Genomic DNA, 21614 nt, shown 5'->3' with positions numbered 1-21614 from the left:
ATAAAGCTGGAAGTTTCATGATACCTGACTTCAAACTATACTACAAGACTACAGTAACCAAAACAGCATGATACTGGTACTAAAACAGATATATAGAGAAATGGAATAGGACAAAGGCCTCAGAAATAATGCCACACATCTACAACAATCGGATCTTTGACAAACCTGACAAAAACATGCAAGGGGGAAAAGATTTCCTATTTAATAAATTGTGTTGGGAAAACTGGCTAGCCATATGCAGAAAACTAAAACTGGACCCCTTCCTTACACCTTATGCAAAAATTAACTCAAGATGGATTAAAGACTTAAATATAAGACCTAAAACCATAAAAACCCTGGAAGAAAACCTAAGCAATACCATTTAGGACATAGGCATGGGCAAAGACTTCATGACTAAAACACTAAAAGCAATGGCAACAAAAGCCAAAATTGACAAATGGGACCTAATTAAAGAGCTTCTTCACAGCAAAAGAAATAATCATCAGAGTGAACAGGCAACCTACAGAATGGTTGAAAATTTTTGCAATGTATTCTCACAAAGGGCTAATATCCAGAATCTACAAAGAACTTAAAAAAAATTTACAAGAAAAAAACAGCCCCATCAAAAAATGGGCAAAGGATCTAAACAGACACTTCTCAAAAGAAGACATTTATGTGGCCAATAAACATATAATAAAAAGCTAATCATCACTGGTCATTATAAAAATGAAACTCAAAACCATAATGAGACACCATCTCATGCCAGTTAGAGTGGTGATCATTAAAAAGTCAGGAAACAATAGATGCTGGTAAGGCTGTGGAGAAATAGGAATGATTTTACACTGCTGGTGGGAGTGTAAATTCAACCATTATGGAAGACAGTGTGGCGATTCCTCAAAGATCTAGAACCAGAAATGCCATTTGACACAGCAATCCCATTACTGGGTATATATCCAAAAGATTATAAATCATTCTACTATAATGACACATGTACAGCTATGTTTATTGCAGCACTGTTCACAATAACAAAGACTTAAAACCAACCCAAATGCCAATTAATGATAGACTGGATAAAGAAAATATGGCACATAAATACCATGGAATAATATGCAGCCATAAAAAAGGATGAGTTTATGTCCTTTGCAGGGACATGGTTGAAGCTGGAAACCATCATTCTCAGCAAACTCCCAAGAACAGAAAACCCAGCACCACATGTTTTCACTTATAAGTGGAAGTTGCACAATGAGAACACATGGACACAGAAAAGGGAACATCACACACCAGGACCTGTTGGGGGTTGGGGGGGCTAGAGGAGGGATAGTGTTAGGAGAAATACCTGATATAGATTATGGGGTGATGGGTGCAGCAAACCACCATGGCACGTGTATACCTATGTAACATACCTGCACATTCTACACATGTATCTCAGAACCTGAAGTATAATAATAATGAAAAAGGAAGGAAATTGGTATTTCAAAGAGATATCTGCTCTCCCATGTTTATTGCAGCGCTATGCACAATGGCCAAGGTTTGGAAGCAACCTAAGTGTTCATCAACCCAAATGATAGACTGGATAAAGAAAATGTGGCACATATTCACTGTGGAATACTATGTAGCCATAAAAAATGATGAGTTCATGTCCTTTGCAGGGACATAGATGAAGCTGGAAATCATCATTCTCAGCACACTAACACAAGAACAGAAAACCAAACACCACATGTTCTCACTCATAAGTGGGAGTTGAATAATGAGGACACATGGACACAAGGAGAGGAACATCACACACTGGGGCCTGTTGCGGGGGGTGGGGAGCTAGGGGAGGAATAGCATTAGGAGAAATACCTAATGTAGATGATGGGTTCATGGGTGCAGCAAACCACCATGGCATGTTTATACCTGTGTAATGAACCTACACCTTCTGCACATGTACCCCAGAACTTAAAGTATATTAAAAAAAAATGACAGAACAGATTAAGTTTTATAAACATAAAGCAGGCACAAATAATCAACATCAGCAAAGAAAAACAACACTACAAGGTAAAGATATTATAAACAAATGTGTGCAAAAATTTAAAAGGCTGGATGAACTAGCCAAATCCTTAGAAAAACAAAAATTTCAAAACTGACAAAAGAAGAAATAGAAATGAGTGCTTCTATGACTATTAATAAAACTTAATCCATAATTAAAAATTTGCACCCCTGCACTCTATCACTCCATTACCAAAATCCAGACTCAGGTAGCTTATCAGGTGAATTTTACAAAACATTTAAGGAAGAAATAACATGATTTTAGGAAAACTCTCCCAGATTACTTTAAAAAAATACTTTCTACCTCATTTAATGATGCTAGAACAACTCATAGCTGTAAAATTTTTAAACAAAATATCAGTCAATCAAATACAGCAGCAAGCAAGAAGGATAGTACATTCTGATCACATTTATTCCAGGAATCCAAGGTTGATTTAACGTTTGGAATAGATCAATTTATTTTACAACATTCACAGGATAAAAAAATAAAATAATATGATTAGATTTATGGATAGAGTAAAAAAATTATTAAAATCCAACATCTACACATAATAAAAAGTTTTAGCAAAATAGAAATAGAAAGGAGCTGATGTGGTTTGGCTGTGTCCCCATCCAAATCTCATCTTGAGTTGTAACTGCCACAGTTCTGACATGTGTGGTAGGAACCTGGTGGGAGGTGATTAAATTATGGGGGTGGGTCTTTGCTGCTCTGTTCTTGTGATAGTGAATGGATCTCACAAGATCTGGTGGTTTTAAAAATTGGAGTTTCTCTCTACAAGCTCTCTTTTTGCCTGCTGCCACCCATGTAAGATGAGACTTGCTCCTCCTTGCCTTCCACCATGATTGTGAGGCTTCCCCAGTCACGTGGAACTGAGTTCTTAATTAAAACTCTTTCCTTTGTAAATTGCCCAGTCTCAGGTATGTCTTTATCAGCAGCATGAGAACAGACTAAAACAGGAGCTTTATAAATAACACAAGGTATTTATATTCTCACTGGTAAAATGTTGAAAACTTCTTCTCCAAGAATGAGAATGAGACAATTGTGCTTGCTATTACCTACATCAATTTTGTATTATACTAAAAGGTGTAGTTTATGTAATAGGGCAGGAAGAAATATAAATATATATGGATTGGAAAAGAAGTAGTAAAAATTTTCATTCTTTTGCAGTAGATATAATTTTGTACATAGAAATCTCAGAAGAATCCACAAAAAGAATTAATAAATAAATTAGCAAGATTGTTCCCCAACCTAGCAAGGCAGGCCAATATTCAAGTCCAGGAAATACAGAGAACACCACAAAGATATTCTGCAAGAAGAGCAACCCCAAGGCACATAATTGTCGGATTCACCAGGGATGAAATGAAGGAGAAAATGCTAAGGGCAGCCAGAGAGAAAGGTCAGGTCACCCACAAAGGGAAGCCCAACAGACTCACAGCAGATCTCTCGGCAGAAACCCTACAAGCCAGAAGAGAGTGGGGGCCAATATTCAACATCCTTAAAGAAAAGAACCTTCAACCCAGAATTTCATATCCAGCCAAACTGAGCTTCATAAGTGAAGGAAAAATAAAATCCTTTGTGAACAAGCAAGTACTTAAGAGATTTTGTCACCACCAGGCCTGCATTACGAGAGCTCCTGAAAGAGGCACTACACATAGAAAGGAACAACTAGTACCAGCCATTCCAAAAACATACCAAATGAAGAATCTGCATCAACTAACGGGCAAAACAGCCAGCTAGCATCAAAATGGCAGCATCAAATTCACACATAACAATATTAACCCTAAATATAAATGGGCTAAATGCACCAATCAAAAGACCCAGACTGGCAAATTGGATAAAAAGCCAAAACCCAACAGTGTGCTGTATCCAGGAAACCCATTTCACATGCAAGGATACACAAAGGCTCAAAATAAAGGGATGGAGGAAGATTTACCAAGCAAATGGTGAGCAAAAAAAAGCAGGAGTTGCAATTCTTCTCTCTGATAAAATAGACTTTAAAGCAACAAGATCAAAAGAGACAAAGAAGGACATTACCTAATGGTAAAAGGATTGATACAACAAGAAGAGCTAACGATCTTAAATATATATGGATCCAATACAGGAGCACCCAGATATATAAGGCAAGTTCTTAATGACTTACAAAGAGACTTAGACTCCCACACAATAATAGTGGGAGACTTTAACACTCCACTGTCAATATTAGATCAACCAGACAGAAAATTAACAAGGAAATCCAGGGCTTGAACTCAGACCTGGAACAAGCAAATCTGATAGACATGTACAGAACTCTCCACCCCAAATCCACAGAATATACATTCTTCTCAGCACTACATCACACCTAAAATTGACCACATAATTGGAAGTAAATCACTCCTCAGCAAATGCAAAACAACTGAAATCATAACAAACAGTCTCTCAGACCATAGTGCAATCAAGTTAGAACTCAGAATTCAGAAACGAACTCAGAATCACACAGCTTCATGGAAACTGAACAACTGGCTCTTGAATGTTGACTGGATAAACAATGAAATGAAGGCAGAAATAAAGAAGTTCTTCGAAACCAACGAGAATGAAGACACAACATACCAGAATCTCTGGGACACATTTAAAGCAGTCTCTAGAGGAAAATATATAGCAATAAGTGCCCACATGAGAAGAGTGGAGAGTTCCAAAATTGACACCCTATCATCAAAATTGAAAGAGCTAGAGGAGCAAGATAAAAAAACTCCAAACCTAGCAGAAGACAAGAAATAACTAAGATCAGAGCAGAACTGAAGGAGATAGAGATACAAAAAACCCTTCAAAAAATCAATAAATCCAAGAGCTGTTTTTTTGAAAAGATCAACAAAATAGACAGATAACTAGCCAGATTGATAAAAAAGAAAAGAGAGAATAACCAAATAGATGCAAAAAAAAATGATAAAGGGGAAATCACCACAGATTCCATGGAAATTCAAACCATCATCAGAGAATATTACAAACAACTCTATGCACATAAACTAGAAGAAATGGATAAATTCCTGGACACTTGTGTCCTTCCAAGCCTAAACCAGGAGGAAGCCGAAACTATGAATAGACCAATAACAAGGTCTGAAGTTGAGGCAGCAATTAAGAACCTACCACAAAAAAAAGCCCAGGTCCAGATGGGTTCACAGCCAAATTCTACCAGACACACAAAGAGGAGCTGGTACCATTCCTACTGAAACTATTCCAAATAATCCAAAAAGAGGGAATCCTTCCCAAATCAGGATGATATGAGACCAACATCATCCTGATACCAAAACCCGGCAGAGATCCAACAAGAAAAGAAATCTTCAGGCCAATATCCATGATGAGCATAGACGCAAAAATCTTCAATAAAATACTGGCAAGCTGATTGCAACAGCACATCAAAAAGCTTATCCACCATGATCAAGTAGGATTCATCCCGGGGATGCAAGTCTGGTTCAACATATGGAAGTCTATAAACGTAATTCACCACATAAACAGAACCAAAAACAACAACCACATGATTATCTCAATTGACCTAGAGAAGGCCTTTGACAAATTCAACAGCCCTTTATGCTAAAAATTCTCAATAAACTCGGTATCGATGGAACATATCTCAAAATAATAAAAGGTATTTATGACAAACCAACAGCCAATATCATAGTGAATGGGCAAAAACTGGAAGCATTCCCTTTGAAATCTGGCACTAGACAAGGAAGCCCTCTCTCACCACTCCTATTCAATATAGTACTGGAAGTTCTAGCCCGAGCAATCAAGCAAGAAAAAGAAATAAAGGGTATTCAAATAGGAAAGGAGGAAGTCAAATTGTCTCTATTTGCAGACAACATGATTGTATATTAAGAAGACACTACTGTCTCAGCCCAAAATTTCCTTAAACTGATAAGCAATTTCAGCAAAGTCTCAGGATACAAAATCAATGTGCAAAAATCACAAGCATTCCTCTACACCAATAACAGACTTAAAGAGAGCCAAATCAAGAACAAACTGCCATTCACAATTGCTATAAAGAGAATAAAATACCTAGGAATACAACCAACAAGGAATGTAAAGGACCTCTTCAAGGAGAACTACAAACCACTGCTTAACAAAATAAGGGAGGACACAAACCGATGGAGAAACATTCCATGTTCATAGTTAGGAAGAATCAATGTTGTGAAAATGGCCATACTGCCCAAAGTAATTTACAGATTCAACACTATCCCCATCAAGCTACCAATGACTTTCTTCACAGAACTGAAAAAAACAACCTTAAACTTTATATGGAACCAAAAGAGAGCCCACATAGCCATGTCAATTCCAAGCAAAAAGAACAAAGTGGGAGGCATCACACTACCAGACTCAAACTGTACTAGAAGACTACAGTAATCAAAACAGCATAGTACTGGTACCAAAACAGAGATATAGACCAATGGAACAGAACAGAGGCATTGGAGGCAACACAACATATCTACTACCATACCATCTTTGATAAACCTGACAAAAACATCAATGGGGAAAGGATTCCCTGTTTAATAAATGCTGTTGGGAAATCTGGCTAGCTATGTGCCGAAAGCAAAAACTGGACCCCTTCCTGATACCTTACACTAAAATTAACTCCAGATGGATTAAAGACTTAAACATAAGACCTGGCACCATAAAAACCCTAGAAGGAAATCTAGGCAAAACCATCCAGGACATAGGAGTAGGCAAGGACTTCATGAACAAAACACCAAAAGCATTGGCAACAAAAGCCAAAATAGACAAATGGGACCTAATCAAACTCCACAGCTTCTGCACAGCAAAAGAAACAGTCACTAGAGTGAATCGGCAACCAACAGAATGGGACAAAATTTTTGCAGTTTACCCATCTGACAAAGGGCTGATATCCAGAATTTACAAAGAATTAAAACAGATTTACAAGAAAAAAACAAGCAAGCCCATTCAAAAATGGGCAAAGGATATGAACAGACACTTTACAAAAGAAGACATACATGAGGCCAACAAACATTTGAAAAAATGCTCATCATCACTGGTCATTAGAGAAATGCAAATCAAAACTACATTGAGATACCATCTCACGCCAGTTAGAATGGCGATCATTAAAAAATCTGGAGAAGACAGATGTTGGAGAGGGTGTGGAGAAATAGGAACACTTTTACACTGCTGGTGGGAGTGTAAATTAGTTCAACCATTGTGGAAGACAGTGTGGCGATTCCTCAAGGACTTAGAAATAGAAATTCCATTTGACCCAGCAATCCCATTACTGGGTATATATCCAAAGGACTATAAATCGTTCTACCATAAGGACAGATGCACACGAATGTTCATTGCAGCAGTGTTTACAATAGCAAAGACCTGGAACCAACTCAAATGCCCATCAATGATAGACTGGACTGGGAAAATGTGGCACATATACACCATGGAATATTATGCAGCAATCAAAATGTCCTTTGTAGGGACATGGATGAATCTGGAGAACATCATTCTCAGCAAACTGACACAAGAACAGAAAATGAAATACTGCATGTTCTCACACATAGGCAGGTGATGAGCAATGAGAACACATGGACACAGGGAGGGGAGCACTACATAGTGGGATCTATTGGGGGGAGTAGGGGAGGGACAGTGGTGGGGGGAGCTGGGGAGGGATAGCATGGGAGAAATGCCAGATGTGGGTGAAGGGGAGGAAGGCAGCAAATCACACTGCCGTGTGTGTACCTATGCAACTATCTTGCATGTTCTGTACATGTACCCCCAAACCTAAAATGCAATAAAAAAAAAGAAAAGATTGTCATGTACAAGGTCTATATGCAAAAATGAATTGTATTTTTAAAATCAAGAAGAAAACAATTCAAAAATACAATTTAGAACAGTATCATTAAGATCGAAGCTTAGTTTATGCCCTGCCTCCTGAGGGTAGGCCAAACTTAGTGACATATTTAAAGAATAGAGAGAAAGGTAAAAACTGTAACTTCACAGTGAAGAAGAAATCTGACAAGCACCACCTTAACCACATGATGAAGGGTAACATCATCACTGATACCGTATGGTTAGCTTGTGCCCCCTAATATAGTGTAACTTTACCCCTGTATCATCTTTTAAATAAACCCATAATACCAGTCCAATAACGATGAAAACATCAGACAAATCCAGATTGGAGGACTTCTACAGGACACCTGGCCAGTAATCTTCAAGGCTGTAAACATCACAAAAACAAAGAAAGTGTAAAGAAAGACACAGAGTTCAGACGAAGGAGACACAACAACGAAGTGCAATGTGGTTTCTTGGATGTGCTCCTGTAACAGAAAGAGGTCATGTACTGAAAAAAGTAGTGAAATCCAAGTAAAGCCTGGTGTTTAGTTAATACTGATGCAAGAAAACGTGGTACATACACACAGTGGATAGTGAATAATGAGATCCTGTCATTTGCAACAACATGGGTGGAACTGGAGGTCATTATGTTAAGTGAAATAAAGGCACAGAAAGATAAAGTTTGTATGTTCTCATTCATTTGTGGGAACCAAAAATTAAAACAATGGAGTTCATGGACACAAATAATAGAATAATGGTTACCAGAGGCTGGGAACAGTGGTGGGGTGTGGGAGGTAAGTGGTGATGGTTAATGTACTTAGGATGAATAATGTTAGTATTTACTAGCACAGCAGAGTGATTACAGTCAACACTATTTTATTGTGCATTTTAAAATAACTAAAAGAGTATATAGAATGTTTGTAACAAAAATAAATCATAAATACTTGACTGATAAAAAATTATGAAATCCTATAAATTTAAGGGGTACAAGTACAGTTTTATCATATAGTGTTGAAGTCTGAGCTGTTAGTGTAACCATCACCTGATTAGTGTACCTTGTACCTATTAAGTAATTTCTAATCCCTTACATTCCTCCTCCTACCCTTCTAAATCTCTAGTGACTATTGTTCCACACTCTATGTCCATGTGTACACATTGTTTCGATCCCAACCATAAGTGAGAATACGGAGTTCTTGACTTTCTGTTTCTGAGTTGTTTCACTTAATATCATGGCTTCCATTTCCATTCATGTTGCTTCAAAAGACATGATTTTATTCTTTTTTATGGCTGTATAGTATTCTATTTGTGTGTGTGTGTGCACTCCACATTTTCTTTAATCATCTGTTGATGAACACTTAGGTTGATTCCATATCTTTGCTTGAATAGACATTTCTCCAAAGAAGGCCTATAAATGGCCAACAGATATATAAAAAGATGCTCAATGTCAGTAGTTATCAAGGAAATGCAAATGAAAATCACAAGGAGATATCATGCCACACCTGTCAAAATGGCTATTATAAAAAAACTTATCTTTTATAAGTGTTGGTGAGGATGTGGAGAAACTGAAGCCCCTGTACACTGTTGGTGGGAATGCAAAATGGTGTAGCCGCTATGGAAGACAGTATGGAAATTTCTCAGAAAACTAGAAATAGAACTACCATATGATCCAGCAATTCCACTTCTGAGTATTTATCCAAAAGAACTGAAATCAAGGCCTCAAAGAGATATTAGCCTTCCTATGTTAACTGAAGCATTATTCACAAAATGTGGAAACAACTTAAATGTTCATGGATAAGTAAATGGATAAAGAGAAGGTGGTATATACATACAGTGGATTATCCAGCAATTAAAAAGAAGAAAATCCTGCAATATGTGACAATATGAATGAACCTGGGGGATACTAAGTGAAATAAGCCAGACACAGAAGTTCAAATAATGCATGATTCTTCTTCTATGAGATATCTAAAATAGTCAAACTAATTGAAGCAGAGAGTGGAATGGTAGTTGCAAAGGGGCGGGTGGAAGAGGGAGTTGGAAGTTGCTAATCAACAGGTATAACATTTCAATGATGCAAGATGAATAAATTGTAGAAATCTGTACAACATTGTGCCTATAAATGACAACGTTTTAGTATTTTAACACTTAAAAATCCATTAAGGAATTATATCTCATGCTGAGTTTTTTTTTTTTTAAATTTTTTATTTCATTTTAGGTTTCGGGGTACATGTGCAGAACATGCAAGACAGTTGCATAGGTACACACATGGCAGTGTGTTTTGCTTCCTTTCTCCCCTTCACCCACATCTGGCATTTCTCCCCAGGCTATCCCTCCCCAGCTCCCCCTCCCGCTGGCCCTCCCTTTCTTCCCCAATAGTCCCCAGTGTTTAGTACTCCCCTCCCTGTGTCCATGTGTTCTCATTTTTCATCACCCACCTATGAGTGAGAATATGTGGTGTTTCATTTTCTGTTCTTGTGTCAGTTTGCTGAGAATGATGTTCTCCAGATTCATCCATGTCCCTACAAACGACACAAACTCATCATTTCTGATTGCTGGATAATATTCCATGGTGTATATATGCCACATTTTCCCAATCCAGTCTATCATCAATGGGCATTTGGGTTGATTCCAGGTCTTTGCTATTGTAAACAGTGCTGCAATGAACATTCGTGTGCATGTGTCCTTATAGTAGAACGATTTATAGTCCTTTGGATATATACCCAGTAATGGGATTGCTGGGTCAAATGGAATTTCTATTTCTAAGGCCTTGAGGAATCGCCACACTGTCTCCCACAATGGTTGAACTAATTTACACTCCCACCAACAGTGTAAAAGTGTTCCTTTTTCTCCACATCCTCTCCAGCATCTGTTGTCTCCAGATTTTTTAATGATCGCCATTCTAACTGGTGTGAGATGGTATCTCAATGCGGTTTTGATTTGCATCTCTCTGATGACCAGTGATGATGAGCATTTTTTCATATGATTGTTGGCCTCATACATGTCTTCTTTCGTAAAGTGTCTGTTCATATCCTTTGTCCAATTTTGAATGGGCTTGTTTTTTTTTTCCTGTAAATCTGTTTGAGTTCTTTGTAAATTCTGGATATCAGCCCTTTGTCAGATGGGTAAACTGCAAAAATTTTGTCCCATTCTGTTGGTTGCCTATTCACTCTAGTGACTGTTTCTTTTGCCGTGCAGAAGCTGTGGAGTTTGATTAGGTCCCATTTGTCTATTTTGGCTTTTGTTGCCAATGCTTTTGGTGTTTTGTTCATGAAGTCCTTGCCTACTCCTATGTCCTGGATAGTTTTGCCTAGATTTTCTTCTAGGGTTTTTATGGTGCCAGGTCTTATGTTTAAGTCTTTAATCCATCTGGAGTTAATTTTAGTGTAAGGTATCAGGAAGGGGTTTCTGCTTTCTGCACATGGCTAACCAGTTTTCCCAACACCATTTGTTAAACAGGGAATCATTTCCCCATTGCTTGTTTTTGTCAGGTTTATCAAAGATTGTATGGTTGTAGATAATGTTGTGTTGCCTCTGATGCCTCTGTTTTGTTCCATTGGTCTATATCTCTGTTTTGGTACCAGTACCATGCTGTTTTGATTACTGTAGCCTTGTAGTATAGTTTGAAATCCGGTAGTGTGATGCCACCCGCTGTGTTCTTTTTGCTTAGAATCGACTTGGCTATGCGGGCTCTTTTTTGGTTCCATATGAAGTTCATGGTGGTTTTTTCCAGTTCTGTGAAGAAAGTCAATGGTAGCTTGATGGGGATAGCATTGATTCTGTAAATTACTTTGGGCAGTATAGCCATTTTCACGATATTAATTCTTCCTAACCATGAACATGGAATGTTTCTCCATCTGTTTGTGTCCTCTCTGATTTCGTTGAGCAGTGGTTTGTAGTTTTCCTTGAAGAGGTCCCTTACGTTCCTTGTGAGTTGTATTCCTAGGTATTTTATTCTTTTTGTAGCAATTGTGAATGGCAGTTCGTTCTTGATTTGGCTTTCTTTAAATCTGTTATTGGTGTAGAGGAATGCTTGTGATTTTTGCACATTGATTTTATATCCTGAGACTTTGCTGAAGTTGCTTATCAGTTTCAGGATTTTTTGGGCTGAGGCGATGGGGTCTTCTAGGTATACTATCATGTCGTCTGCAAATAGAGACAATTTGGCTTCCACCTTTCCTATTTGAATACCCTTTATTTCTTTTTCTTGCCTGATTGCTCTGGCTAGAACTTCCAGTACTATATTGAATAGGAGTGGTGAGAGAGGGCATCCTTGTCTAGTGCCGGATTTCAAAGGAAATGCTTCCAGTTTTTGCCCATTCAGTATGATATTGGCTGTTGGTTTGTCATAAATAGCTTTTATTACTTTGAGATACATTCCACCGATACCGAGTTTATTGAGGGTTTTTAGCATAAAGGGCTGTTGAATTTTGTCGAATGCCTTCTCTGCATCAATTGAAATAATCATGTGGTTTTTGTTTTTGGTTCTGTTTATGTGGTGAATTACATTTATAGACTTGTGTATGTTGAACCAGCCTTGCCTCCCCGGGATGAATCCTACTTGATCATGGTGGATAAGCTCTTTGATATGCTGTTGCGATCGGCTTGCCAATATTTTATTGAAGATTTTTGCATCTATGTTCATCATGGATATTGGCCTGAAGTTTTCTTTTCTTGTTGGGTCTCTACCAGGTTTTGGTATCAGGATAATGATAGTCTCATAAAATGATTTGGGAAGGATTCCCTCTTTTTTTAGCATAAATGATATAATAATACTGATGCCTTTCTAGTGTTGTTCATTCCTGGGCACTTAAGCCAGTTCAGTTTAGTGTGCAGAAGCTTCCTGACCCACCGAATTCCATTTTGGAAATTTTGGTAGGCAATACTGCATGGAAGTATGGTTTTGGTTCAGGCTAGTTCAGTGGGTGGTTTTGGAACTCTGCTTGTGTTAGTTAATGCTGCAGTAAGATGGGGCTTCTTGGGGGGCACAGCAAATGAGTTGGGTTCCTTTTATTGTGTTTCCTGGGCCCTTCTGGCTGTGTATGACTCCTTCAGCTCCAGTTCTGCTCTCTGGTCTCCATCCCAGCTTGGAAGCTGCTTGGGTGCTCATTCCTTAAGGAACTCCATTTTGCTCCTAGTCTTGGGATCCTCGCTGAGCTGGAGCCTCTTTCAGCATCCTCGTCCTGTGGGACACAGCCACACTGTTGACTCAGCAGTCAGCATCCTCTATTCCCCAAGGCGTGAGCCTGCAGCATACCCACACTGTGTGGCCCTTCTAAAGGCAGCCTTCTGGCCCTGACCCTGAAAGGAAAGGAGGGCCCTGCCAGCCTGTTCCAGAGATTTGTAGTGTGTGTGGAGCCTGATGCCAACATGGGGATGCATTTCTCTTTGTAAATGACTACAAAGCTAATGAGAAAAAGAAAAAGAACCTGGATTGCTTTTCTGAGAAAGGAAAAGAAAATTGTCTTCGAGTCTCAGAGGGCTTGTTATTCAGCTAACAGAGATCAGGTGTCTACATATTTTCCATCAGATTATAAAGTGCATAAGGCTTGGACATCAAGGGAAATGCTGTGGGTTCCATGGGAGGTGGCAGCAGTGTGCCTGAGTGCTGCAGTGTGTCATAGCGGGAGCTTTGACGTCAGGTAGTGCCTGGCTCTTCTTCCACTTACTCAGAGTCATCTGGGACTCAGGCTTTTCTTTTTAACAGGGGGCTTATCATGGTGCCTATTTCATGGGGGACTGTCAGGAGGATTACATCAGATAACACACAGGACCACGGCGTCTAACGTGCCGTGAGTGCTCACATGTGTCAGCCCATGTTGTTAGTATTGTGGCCCTCATGATTTTTTCCTCTGTAGTCAGAACTTGGGCATCCTGTGCTCTGTTTCTGAGTAGGTGCTTTGCCATTAGACTTTTCTGGTGTTTGTTTTTATTTCGTTGTGAGGTATTCATTTGCTTAAAATCAATTCTTCCTAAGGTGTGTCATCACTGCACCATGGCTCTGCATGGGGGAAGAAAGCAAGAAGGTGTGCATGTGTGTGTGCGTGGATGGCTGTGAGAGATGCAGGGAGAAGGAGTGAGCCTGGCTCTGCTGAATACATGTAATCAATAGGTGAAATCGACGTGTTTGCAAAAGCTACAGACCCTGCTGTGTGAGCTGCTTTCAGTGATGTCAAGAAATGCGTCTATTTCATTACTCCTCTTCTTGGGATGAGGAATTATTCCAATATCACCTTCAAACCGCAGCAGAATAGCCTGGGAGTGGGAAGGTCACGTCATTCCCTCACTGTCCCTACTTTCTATCCAAGGGGGTTAAAATATTCAACATAAACCTTGGAGCTTCTTTGCTTCAAAGAAGGGAAGGAAACAAATGCACTATTGAGCTATGAGCATTTGTTAATTCAGTCAATATTTATTGTGGACTTAAGTCCCTGTTTTCAGCACTATGGGTTGAGCAGCAAATGAGACAGACCCAGACCTGGACCCCGCCTTTGTGCCGCTGAATGTCAGGTGGGAGAATGACATCAAGCAATTGTGCCCTGTGATGAGTGTGAAGTTGTAAGGGTCAGGGGTGCCTTTTCTGAGGACTTAGAGAAGATGTGGCCAGAAGGGTGGGTGGGGCTGTCCAGGAGAAGAGGGGACAGGGAGGAGAGCATCTTGGCAGAGGGAAGCCCTGCAGGAAAGGCTCTGAGTGGAGGGGACAGGGTGCGGATGGCCAGAGCAGGAGGGGCAGGAACGTCCAGGACAGAGGGAGCTAAAGCTCCTGGGCTTAGCAGGATGCACCGGGAGTCATGGTGCAGTGCCTGGTCTTTGTCCTGAGGACCCAGGAAGGGAAGTAAGTAGAGCAAAGTGATCACATTTACCCTGAGAGAGGACCACTCTGGCTCCTGTGTGGATAATGAATAACCATTGGTGAGCTGAGAGAGGGAGACCCTTATAAGGCCTCTGTGATGTGCAGGTGATACGTGGTGGGAAGTAGACTCTAGAGGTACAGCAGTGAGGAGCGGGCGGAGCTGAGGGGAGTGACAGGGAGATTGACAGATAAGTGAGTCACTGAAAGTGGGGGCTGAGAAGGAGGGCAGAGTGACACCAGGGTCTAGGTGGGGTGGGGAGTGGTTTCCCCAAGGTGGGGACACAGGAAAGAAGGTAGGTTTAACAGGGGGATGCAGCTCAAATGTTCAATTTTGGACACACTGAATTCGGAGCATACCAATGAGACAGCGAAATGGAGATGCATGTAGCAGGTAGATACATGAGTTTGCACTAAAAATAAATCTGGGCTGATGATAAGGTATTATAGGCACCTCTTTTATTGGATGGAGCCCTATGGGTGATTTGATTCTTGCCAGCATAGCATCATGAACAGGGGATGGGGGTACACCTAGAACTTTCTGCAAGTAGTTACATCTTTCTCTCTCTGTGACCTTCAGCAATTCACCTAGCCTTTCTGTGCTCCTCTAGCCTCAGCATAAAATGGTGATAGTTACGTCTGCTTCCGACTACCAGTAGCACATGTTTGAGGATCCATTAAACTGAAAATAAAACATGTGGGGCTCGTAGAAATAAGAACTATGTTAAAACAAGGAGTTATTATAGTTGTGCATAAGCCAATGAAAAGCAGAAATACAGCCCCAAGGCTCAGTATTGATTTTGGTCCTGGGTGCTTCCCGCAGCTGAATAAATCTGCCATTTCTCCCCCCGAGTGCTGGCGGAGCTGATGGCAGGTCTCCAGCTCCCAGCCTCCTTGCCCCCGCTCCAAGGTTATATTCTTCCTTGGCTCAGGCCAGATCCAGCACGCCCACAACTGCCTGTGCCCCTCTGGTCACCCTTCCATGCAGGGGATGGCTATGGGGAAGATTCCAGCTGTGAAGTTGGAGCATGGCTAACAGCAGATGCCCTCTGATTAAACTGGGGCCAGGTCCCCGAGGAAAGTGGAACTTGGATCTGCAGAACAAGGGATTTAAGGACAGAGGCAATGGCCCTAGACAAGGCTTTCATACTTTAGGAGGCATTAAGGGTTTATGGAACTTGCTTCATGTGTTGAAGCACTGGATAATATTTATTGAGTGCCCACTGAATGCCAGGTTCTGAGATTAGCCCGGGGGTACAGGAGTAAAAAAAGACAGTGTTTGCACTCTCAGAATTAATATTCAAATTGAGGAAGAGAGAGGTAATAAAGGAATAAAACACTCTTAAAGGAAGGACTCAGCAACCAGATACAACAAGAGAGAATATGGATGTGGCTGGGAGGGAAGTGTCTGTTTTAGAGGGTGTGGTCAGGGAAGGCATCAGTGAGATGGTGACGTTTGAGTGAGACCTGACAGCTATGAAGGAAGAGAGAGGGAAGAGCAGGGAGAGAAGAATGTGGGCAGGAGGCCTGGCTGGAAGGGAGGACCTGCGGGGCCTATGCTCGCTAAGTTTGCAGAACCATGAGAAGGAATGTGGCTGGAATCTAGGGAATGAAGGACAGAGGTAAGGGGCTAGATGGTGCAAAGCTTTGTGAGTCCTGGGAGGAAATGTGAATTTTTGTTTTGCTGTCATGGCAAGCTATTGAAAGGTTTTATGCAAGGAAGTGATTTCTATTTTAAAAAGATTGTTACATAGGTACAATGGAGTACTATTCAGCCATAAAAAGAATGAGATCCTGTCATTTGCAACAACATGGATGGAACTGGAGATGATGATGTCAAGTGAAATAAGCCAGTGGTGGAAAGACAGATGTCACATATTCTCAGGTGTTTGTGGGATCTAAAAATCTAAATAATTGAACTTATGGACACCGAGAGTAGAAGAATGGTTACCAGACGCTGGGAAGGGTAGCGGGGGGTTGCAGGGAAGGTGAGGGTGGTTAATGGATCAAAAAAAAAATAAAAAGAATGAATAAGACAGAGTATTTGGTAGTACAACAGGGTGACTATGGTCAATAGGTTAATTGCACATTTAAAAATAACCAGGCCGGGCGCAGTGGCTACACCTGTAATCCCAGCACTTTGGGAGGCCGAGATGGGCGGATCACGAGGTCAAGAGGTTAAGACCATCCTGGCCAGCATGGTGAAACCCCGTCTCTACTAAAAATACAAAAAATTAGCCAAGCATGATGGCGCATGCCTGTAGTCCCAGCTACTTGGGAGGCTGAGGTGGAAGAATCGCTTGAACCCAGGAAGCGGAGGTTGCAGTGAGCCGAGATTGCACCACTGCACTCCAGCCTGGTGACAGAGCAAGACTCCATCTCAAAAAAAAAAAAAATAATAATAACCGAAGGAATGTAATTGGATAGTTTCTAATACAAAGGATAAATGCTTGAGGAAATGGATACCCAATTCTACATGATGTGATGATTATGCATCAAACATCTCATACACCCTGTAAACACAAGCACCTACTATGTACCCACAAAAATTTTAAGAAGAGAAGTTTCTCTTAAAAAAAAGATTGTTCTCACCTTAGGGGATAATGAGTTGCAAGGGAAAGGAGGGAATCAAGAAGCACCGCAGTTCTTTGCGTAAGTGATGGTCTTGTGAACTCGGGAGTGTCCGTGGAAGTGGGTGGCTTCAGGGGGTGTTTGAAAGTGGAATGGACTCCCCTTGCTGATGGGTGGGAGGTGAGGGGCGAGGAGATGGACGAACTAGAGATGACTTGTGGGATTCTGGCTTAAGCTGCCATATGGTTGAGCATACATTCACTGTAACAGAGATGAACGGAGAACACAGATGCATGGAGGAAATCCAGACTTCTGTTTTGGCCTGGTCACAGGTCTGACATGTCTGTGGGGCACTGAGGAGAGATAAAGTATGAAGCTGGAGGTAGAGTCAGAAGTCATCAGAATTTCCAGGCTGGAAGTGTGCCTGGAGGATCTCAGCATAGGACTGGACTTGGGCACCTAGGGAAAGGTTTTGGGGGAAAGAGCAGAGGGCTGGATCTGAGCCCTGAGAAGCCCTGGAATATCAGCAGGAATGATGGTGGTGGGTGGGTGGTTGGGGCAGAAAAGCCAGCAGGGCTGGAGCCACAGGAGCCAAAGGAAACTGGAAACTCCCATGCTGGGGAGGATCGAGGGTACCCACTTGGTCTGGTGACCTGGAGGAGGCTGCTGATGGTGACAAGTCATTTCAGTTACTGAGGACGAAAGGCAGATTGGAGTGGGTTGAAGATTGAGTTGGAGGTGAGGAGGCAAAAGTGACATTTAGGGACAACTCCTTGGAGAAATTTTGCTGTCACACTGGGAAGATAAATGGGGAAGTGCTGCTTACTTGGGTTTCTATGAACATAAGAAACAGTCTCTTCATCGTTTCTAAACCTCTCTCCCACTCTGATGCACCCACCCACAGCATTCCATGATAAAATAAACCATGGATGATGCGCAGTCCCCAACATAGTAGCTGTGACTCCACTCCTTTTTCTCCCTTTTGAGAAAGTTTCTAGGAATGCAAATCAGTCAGAGTAAAGCTGGGATAACCACAGATCTGCTGACTTCCACACATTCAACTATTCCATGTAACCAAATTATTTGTAGCAGAACATACTATCGACCACACCTTACATTGTTGTTGGCATGCTGGCTGAGATGTGTTGTTGTTCCAGACATGGTTGGGTGGCATTCATTCATTAAATCATTCATTCATTTATCAACTACTTTTTGAGCATTAACAGCATGTCAAGAGCTTGTACTATGGGCACTGGGAGAAGTGGTGAACAAGACAAACACAGCCTCTGCCCTCAGAAGCTCCAGCCAGGTGGGGAGGCAGACATGGAGTAAGCGATGTCAAGTGAGCTTACAGCCAGAGAAGCACTGTGTTCTCAAAGACAACATCACTGCTGGTGCTGGCCTGGTCCACAGGCGTAGCAAGAGTCTCTCTGAAGAAGTCAGGATGAATAAGAAGAGAGAAGAACTAATGAGACTTATGCTGGGGCTGGGTGTGGACAGTAGCCCAGGCAGAAGTGAATGCCCAGGGATGGAGGAGAGTGAGGGGTGAGAGGCAGGGGCCAGACGGGCAGGGCCTGGGGGCTCCAGCCAGGAGATTGATGTTTATGAGGAAAACATTGTGAAGAATTTTGTGTTGAAGGGAGAGGGGTGATGGGATGGTCAGACTTTTTCTGCAAGAGCGCTCAGGTATCTGGGGAATGGGGTGTAGTTGGACAGAGAAAGGTGACAGGCCAGTGTCACCTGTATACAGGCAGGGGAAGGCATTAAGTCCCTTCCAGCCCTATTTTATCAAACCTTGCTGGGTATTTGGAAAGGGGCTGGGGGCTGGGGCAGGACCAGCCTATTGCTTCTCAGTGTCCTGTCCCTGTAGCCTGATCTGCTTTTCCTCTCTCCCCTCCCTCCCATCTAGGGGAACCCAACAGGTTAGTTGGGGCCGGTTCTCAAGGGCCAGGACAGGAGCAGACACCATGGGATACCCACAGGGTCAACATAGGGACACAGAATGGAGAACTAACAGCCACGGAAGCTAGAGGGGCCGTCTGAAGGGACTGACAGTGGTAAGCATGGAGTGCAGAGATGCAGGTGCGCGCATGACTTGGGATGGGCAGTGCAGAAATTCACTTATCCAGGGAATGGCAGGGCAGTGATTCTCAAACTTTGCTGCGCATAAAAAACGCCTGGGGAGCTCATTGAAAGTGCAGGCTTGGAGGCCTTCCTAAGGAATGCTGACTCAGCAAATGGGGCTGGCAGGGCAGGAATCTTCATTTTTAAGCAGCTTTTTCCTCTCTCCACGCAGGTCATTTTGATCTAGGTAACCCAACAGCCTTCCTTTCGAGAATGCCTCCATGCTGGCCCGAGTCTTGGCCTTATATCCTCAGTCCCCTCTTCTGCCTCGCACCAGCGTGAGCCTGAAAGCTGATTTCAGCCCTGCCTGAAGATGCGAATGACCACGTTCCGGGCTGGGGCGGCCGGGCTGTCGGGCAGGCAGCGCGCGGCCGCTAGGGGGCGCCAGAGCCCTGGCTCGTGCTCTCGGGCTCCTCCGCCCGCGGACGCCGCGCCCGAGCCAGCTAGCGAGGTAGCGAGCGTAGCACAGCGCTGCGGGCTCACAAAGCGGCCGGACGCGCAGCGGCGGCGGGTGGCAGGAGCACAGGGGCGCGAGCCGGAGATCAGCCTTCCCGGCGACCGTGCCGCGGGAGCTCGAGCAACTCGGACGCGGGGACCCGGGCCGGCCCCCAAGGTACGTGCCCAGTGGAACCCCGCGCCCCAACTTGGAGTAGTTGGGACGTCCCCGAGGCCGCCTGGGGGGCCGGCAGGGTCAGGGCCCGGGGTTGCCTCCGCGCCCCCCTCTTGCCGCCGAGGCCGCAGGGCGCGCGAGGGAGCCTTTCCCTTAGCTGTGGCCGGGGACCCCCAGCTGCAGGCAGCTTCCACCCCGCTTGCCGGAGCTCGGGTGCTGCTGGAGCCCTGTTCTCCTCTCCCCTGCTCCAAAGCCGGGTGCACCGTCCGTGAGAGTGCTGCGTGCGGACCCGGGCTCCCCGCTTCTGGGGAGGGGTACCAAGCCCCTGACAGGAGGGCGGCATCTGTGGGGCACTCGGAGAATAGGAGAGAAGGGTCCCTGTAGTTGGACGGCAGCCTCCGATTCGTGACGCAGCCTCCAGGTTCGTAGCTGAGTCCCCCATTCGTGAGAGGGGTCCCTGGGTCTAGACGCGCGACAGGCGCCTCAGGTGCGCGAGCGCTGGCCATCCCCGCCGCGGGGTCCCTGCCTCCTCGCTGGGCTGGGCTGGGGCGCTGGGACGCCCCGGTACGCGGGGCTCGCGGCCGCCCGCCCTCCCAGCTCACAGCCCCTCGCTCCCTGCCCCGCAGATGCCAGCGATCGCGGTGTTGGCTGCGGCCGCCGCGGCGTGGTGCTTCCTCCAAGTCGAGAGCCGGCACCTGGACGCCGGCCCCAACCACGGCAATTTCCTAGACAATGACCAGTGGCTGAGCACCGTCTCCCAGTACGACCGGGACAAGTACTGGAACCGCTTTCGAGACGTGAGTACCAGCGCCACCCGGCCCTGGATGGGGGGGCGCAGAGCCTCTCGGAGAGGGGACCACTGAAGCGGGGTTGGGGTGGGGGCAGGTGCGCATCTCCCGCGGGGGCTGGTCGGTCCCTGCTTACTGGGCACTGTCTTGCCTGAAAGGAACTTTAAAGAACTTCGAAGGCTCCATGCGCTTGCCTGGTACCTGTGGTCCAGGTGTGTGTATTTGTAGGGCTGGGGGGAGGTGACTGCACTAAAATACGGCACAGATCACCAGCAGCTGTGAAGAAAGGTTCCCTGCGCTTCCGACTTCTAACCGTGGTGGTAGACTTTGCTTAGCTCCCGAGAAGACCTCCGGGGGCAGCGGTGATTTGGACCATCTCTAGGATGTGTCAGGAGAGTTCCTGCTGGAGAGGTTAGGTCTGGGAGTCCCAGCTATCTATGGGGGAGTCAGGTGTTGCCTGTGTGTGTGTGGGGGGGGGGGGCGGTTTATGGCAATGGGCCTGATAAAATACAGGGGAGGTGGGGTGGTTTGACCCTCGGAGTATTGAAAGGAAACAGGAACAGCTAGCCCTGCAGTTGATCCCCTGCCCTGAAAGGGACCCGGGGTGGCAGAGCATTGCTCCTCCTAGGAAGTCCTGAGGGTGGAGAAAGCTGCTCCCGGACACCCAGAAGCACACTTGCGGCCGGTTTCTGCCTCAAGGCTGGCTGCTATTCCCCAGGTGTGCCTCAGGGATGTGGGGCAAGAGGCATCTGGTGCAGTCTTTCCAGCAGATGGCATCTCCTCTGTTCTGTGGGAGCGGCTCCTTCAAGGACTGCCCCAGCTGGCCAGGGCCATGCCCTTCCAGGGGACTTGGAAGTACCACATTTTAGG

At 43.9% G+C, this 21614-nt stretch overlaps 1 protein-coding gene across 1 annotated transcript in view; it reads left to right on the top strand.

The window, feature by feature from the left end:
• Positions 1 to 19808: 19808 nt before the first annotated feature.
• Positions 19809 to 21614, top strand: part of SPOCK1 (SPARC (osteonectin), cwcv and kazal like domains proteoglycan 1) — a 533103-nt gene continuing 531297 nt past the window's right edge. Inside the window, exons 1-2 of the mRNA XM_035292114.3 lie at positions 19809 to 19959; positions 20583 to 20753. Of these exons, the coding sequence (XP_035148005.3) occupies positions 20583 to 20753 (171 nt within the window). The 5' untranslated portion in view covers positions 19809 to 19959. The remainder of the gene's footprint in view (positions 19960 to 20582; positions 20754 to 21614) is intronic.

The sequence above is a fragment of the Callithrix jacchus genome, chromosome 2 (assembly GCF_049354715.1).
Source record: "Callithrix jacchus isolate 240 chromosome 2, calJac240_pri, whole genome shotgun sequence".
Classification (NCBI taxonomy): Eukaryota; Metazoa; Chordata; class Mammalia; order Primates; family Cebidae; genus Callithrix; species Callithrix jacchus.
This window is presented reverse-complemented; position numbering and strand designations above follow the sequence as displayed.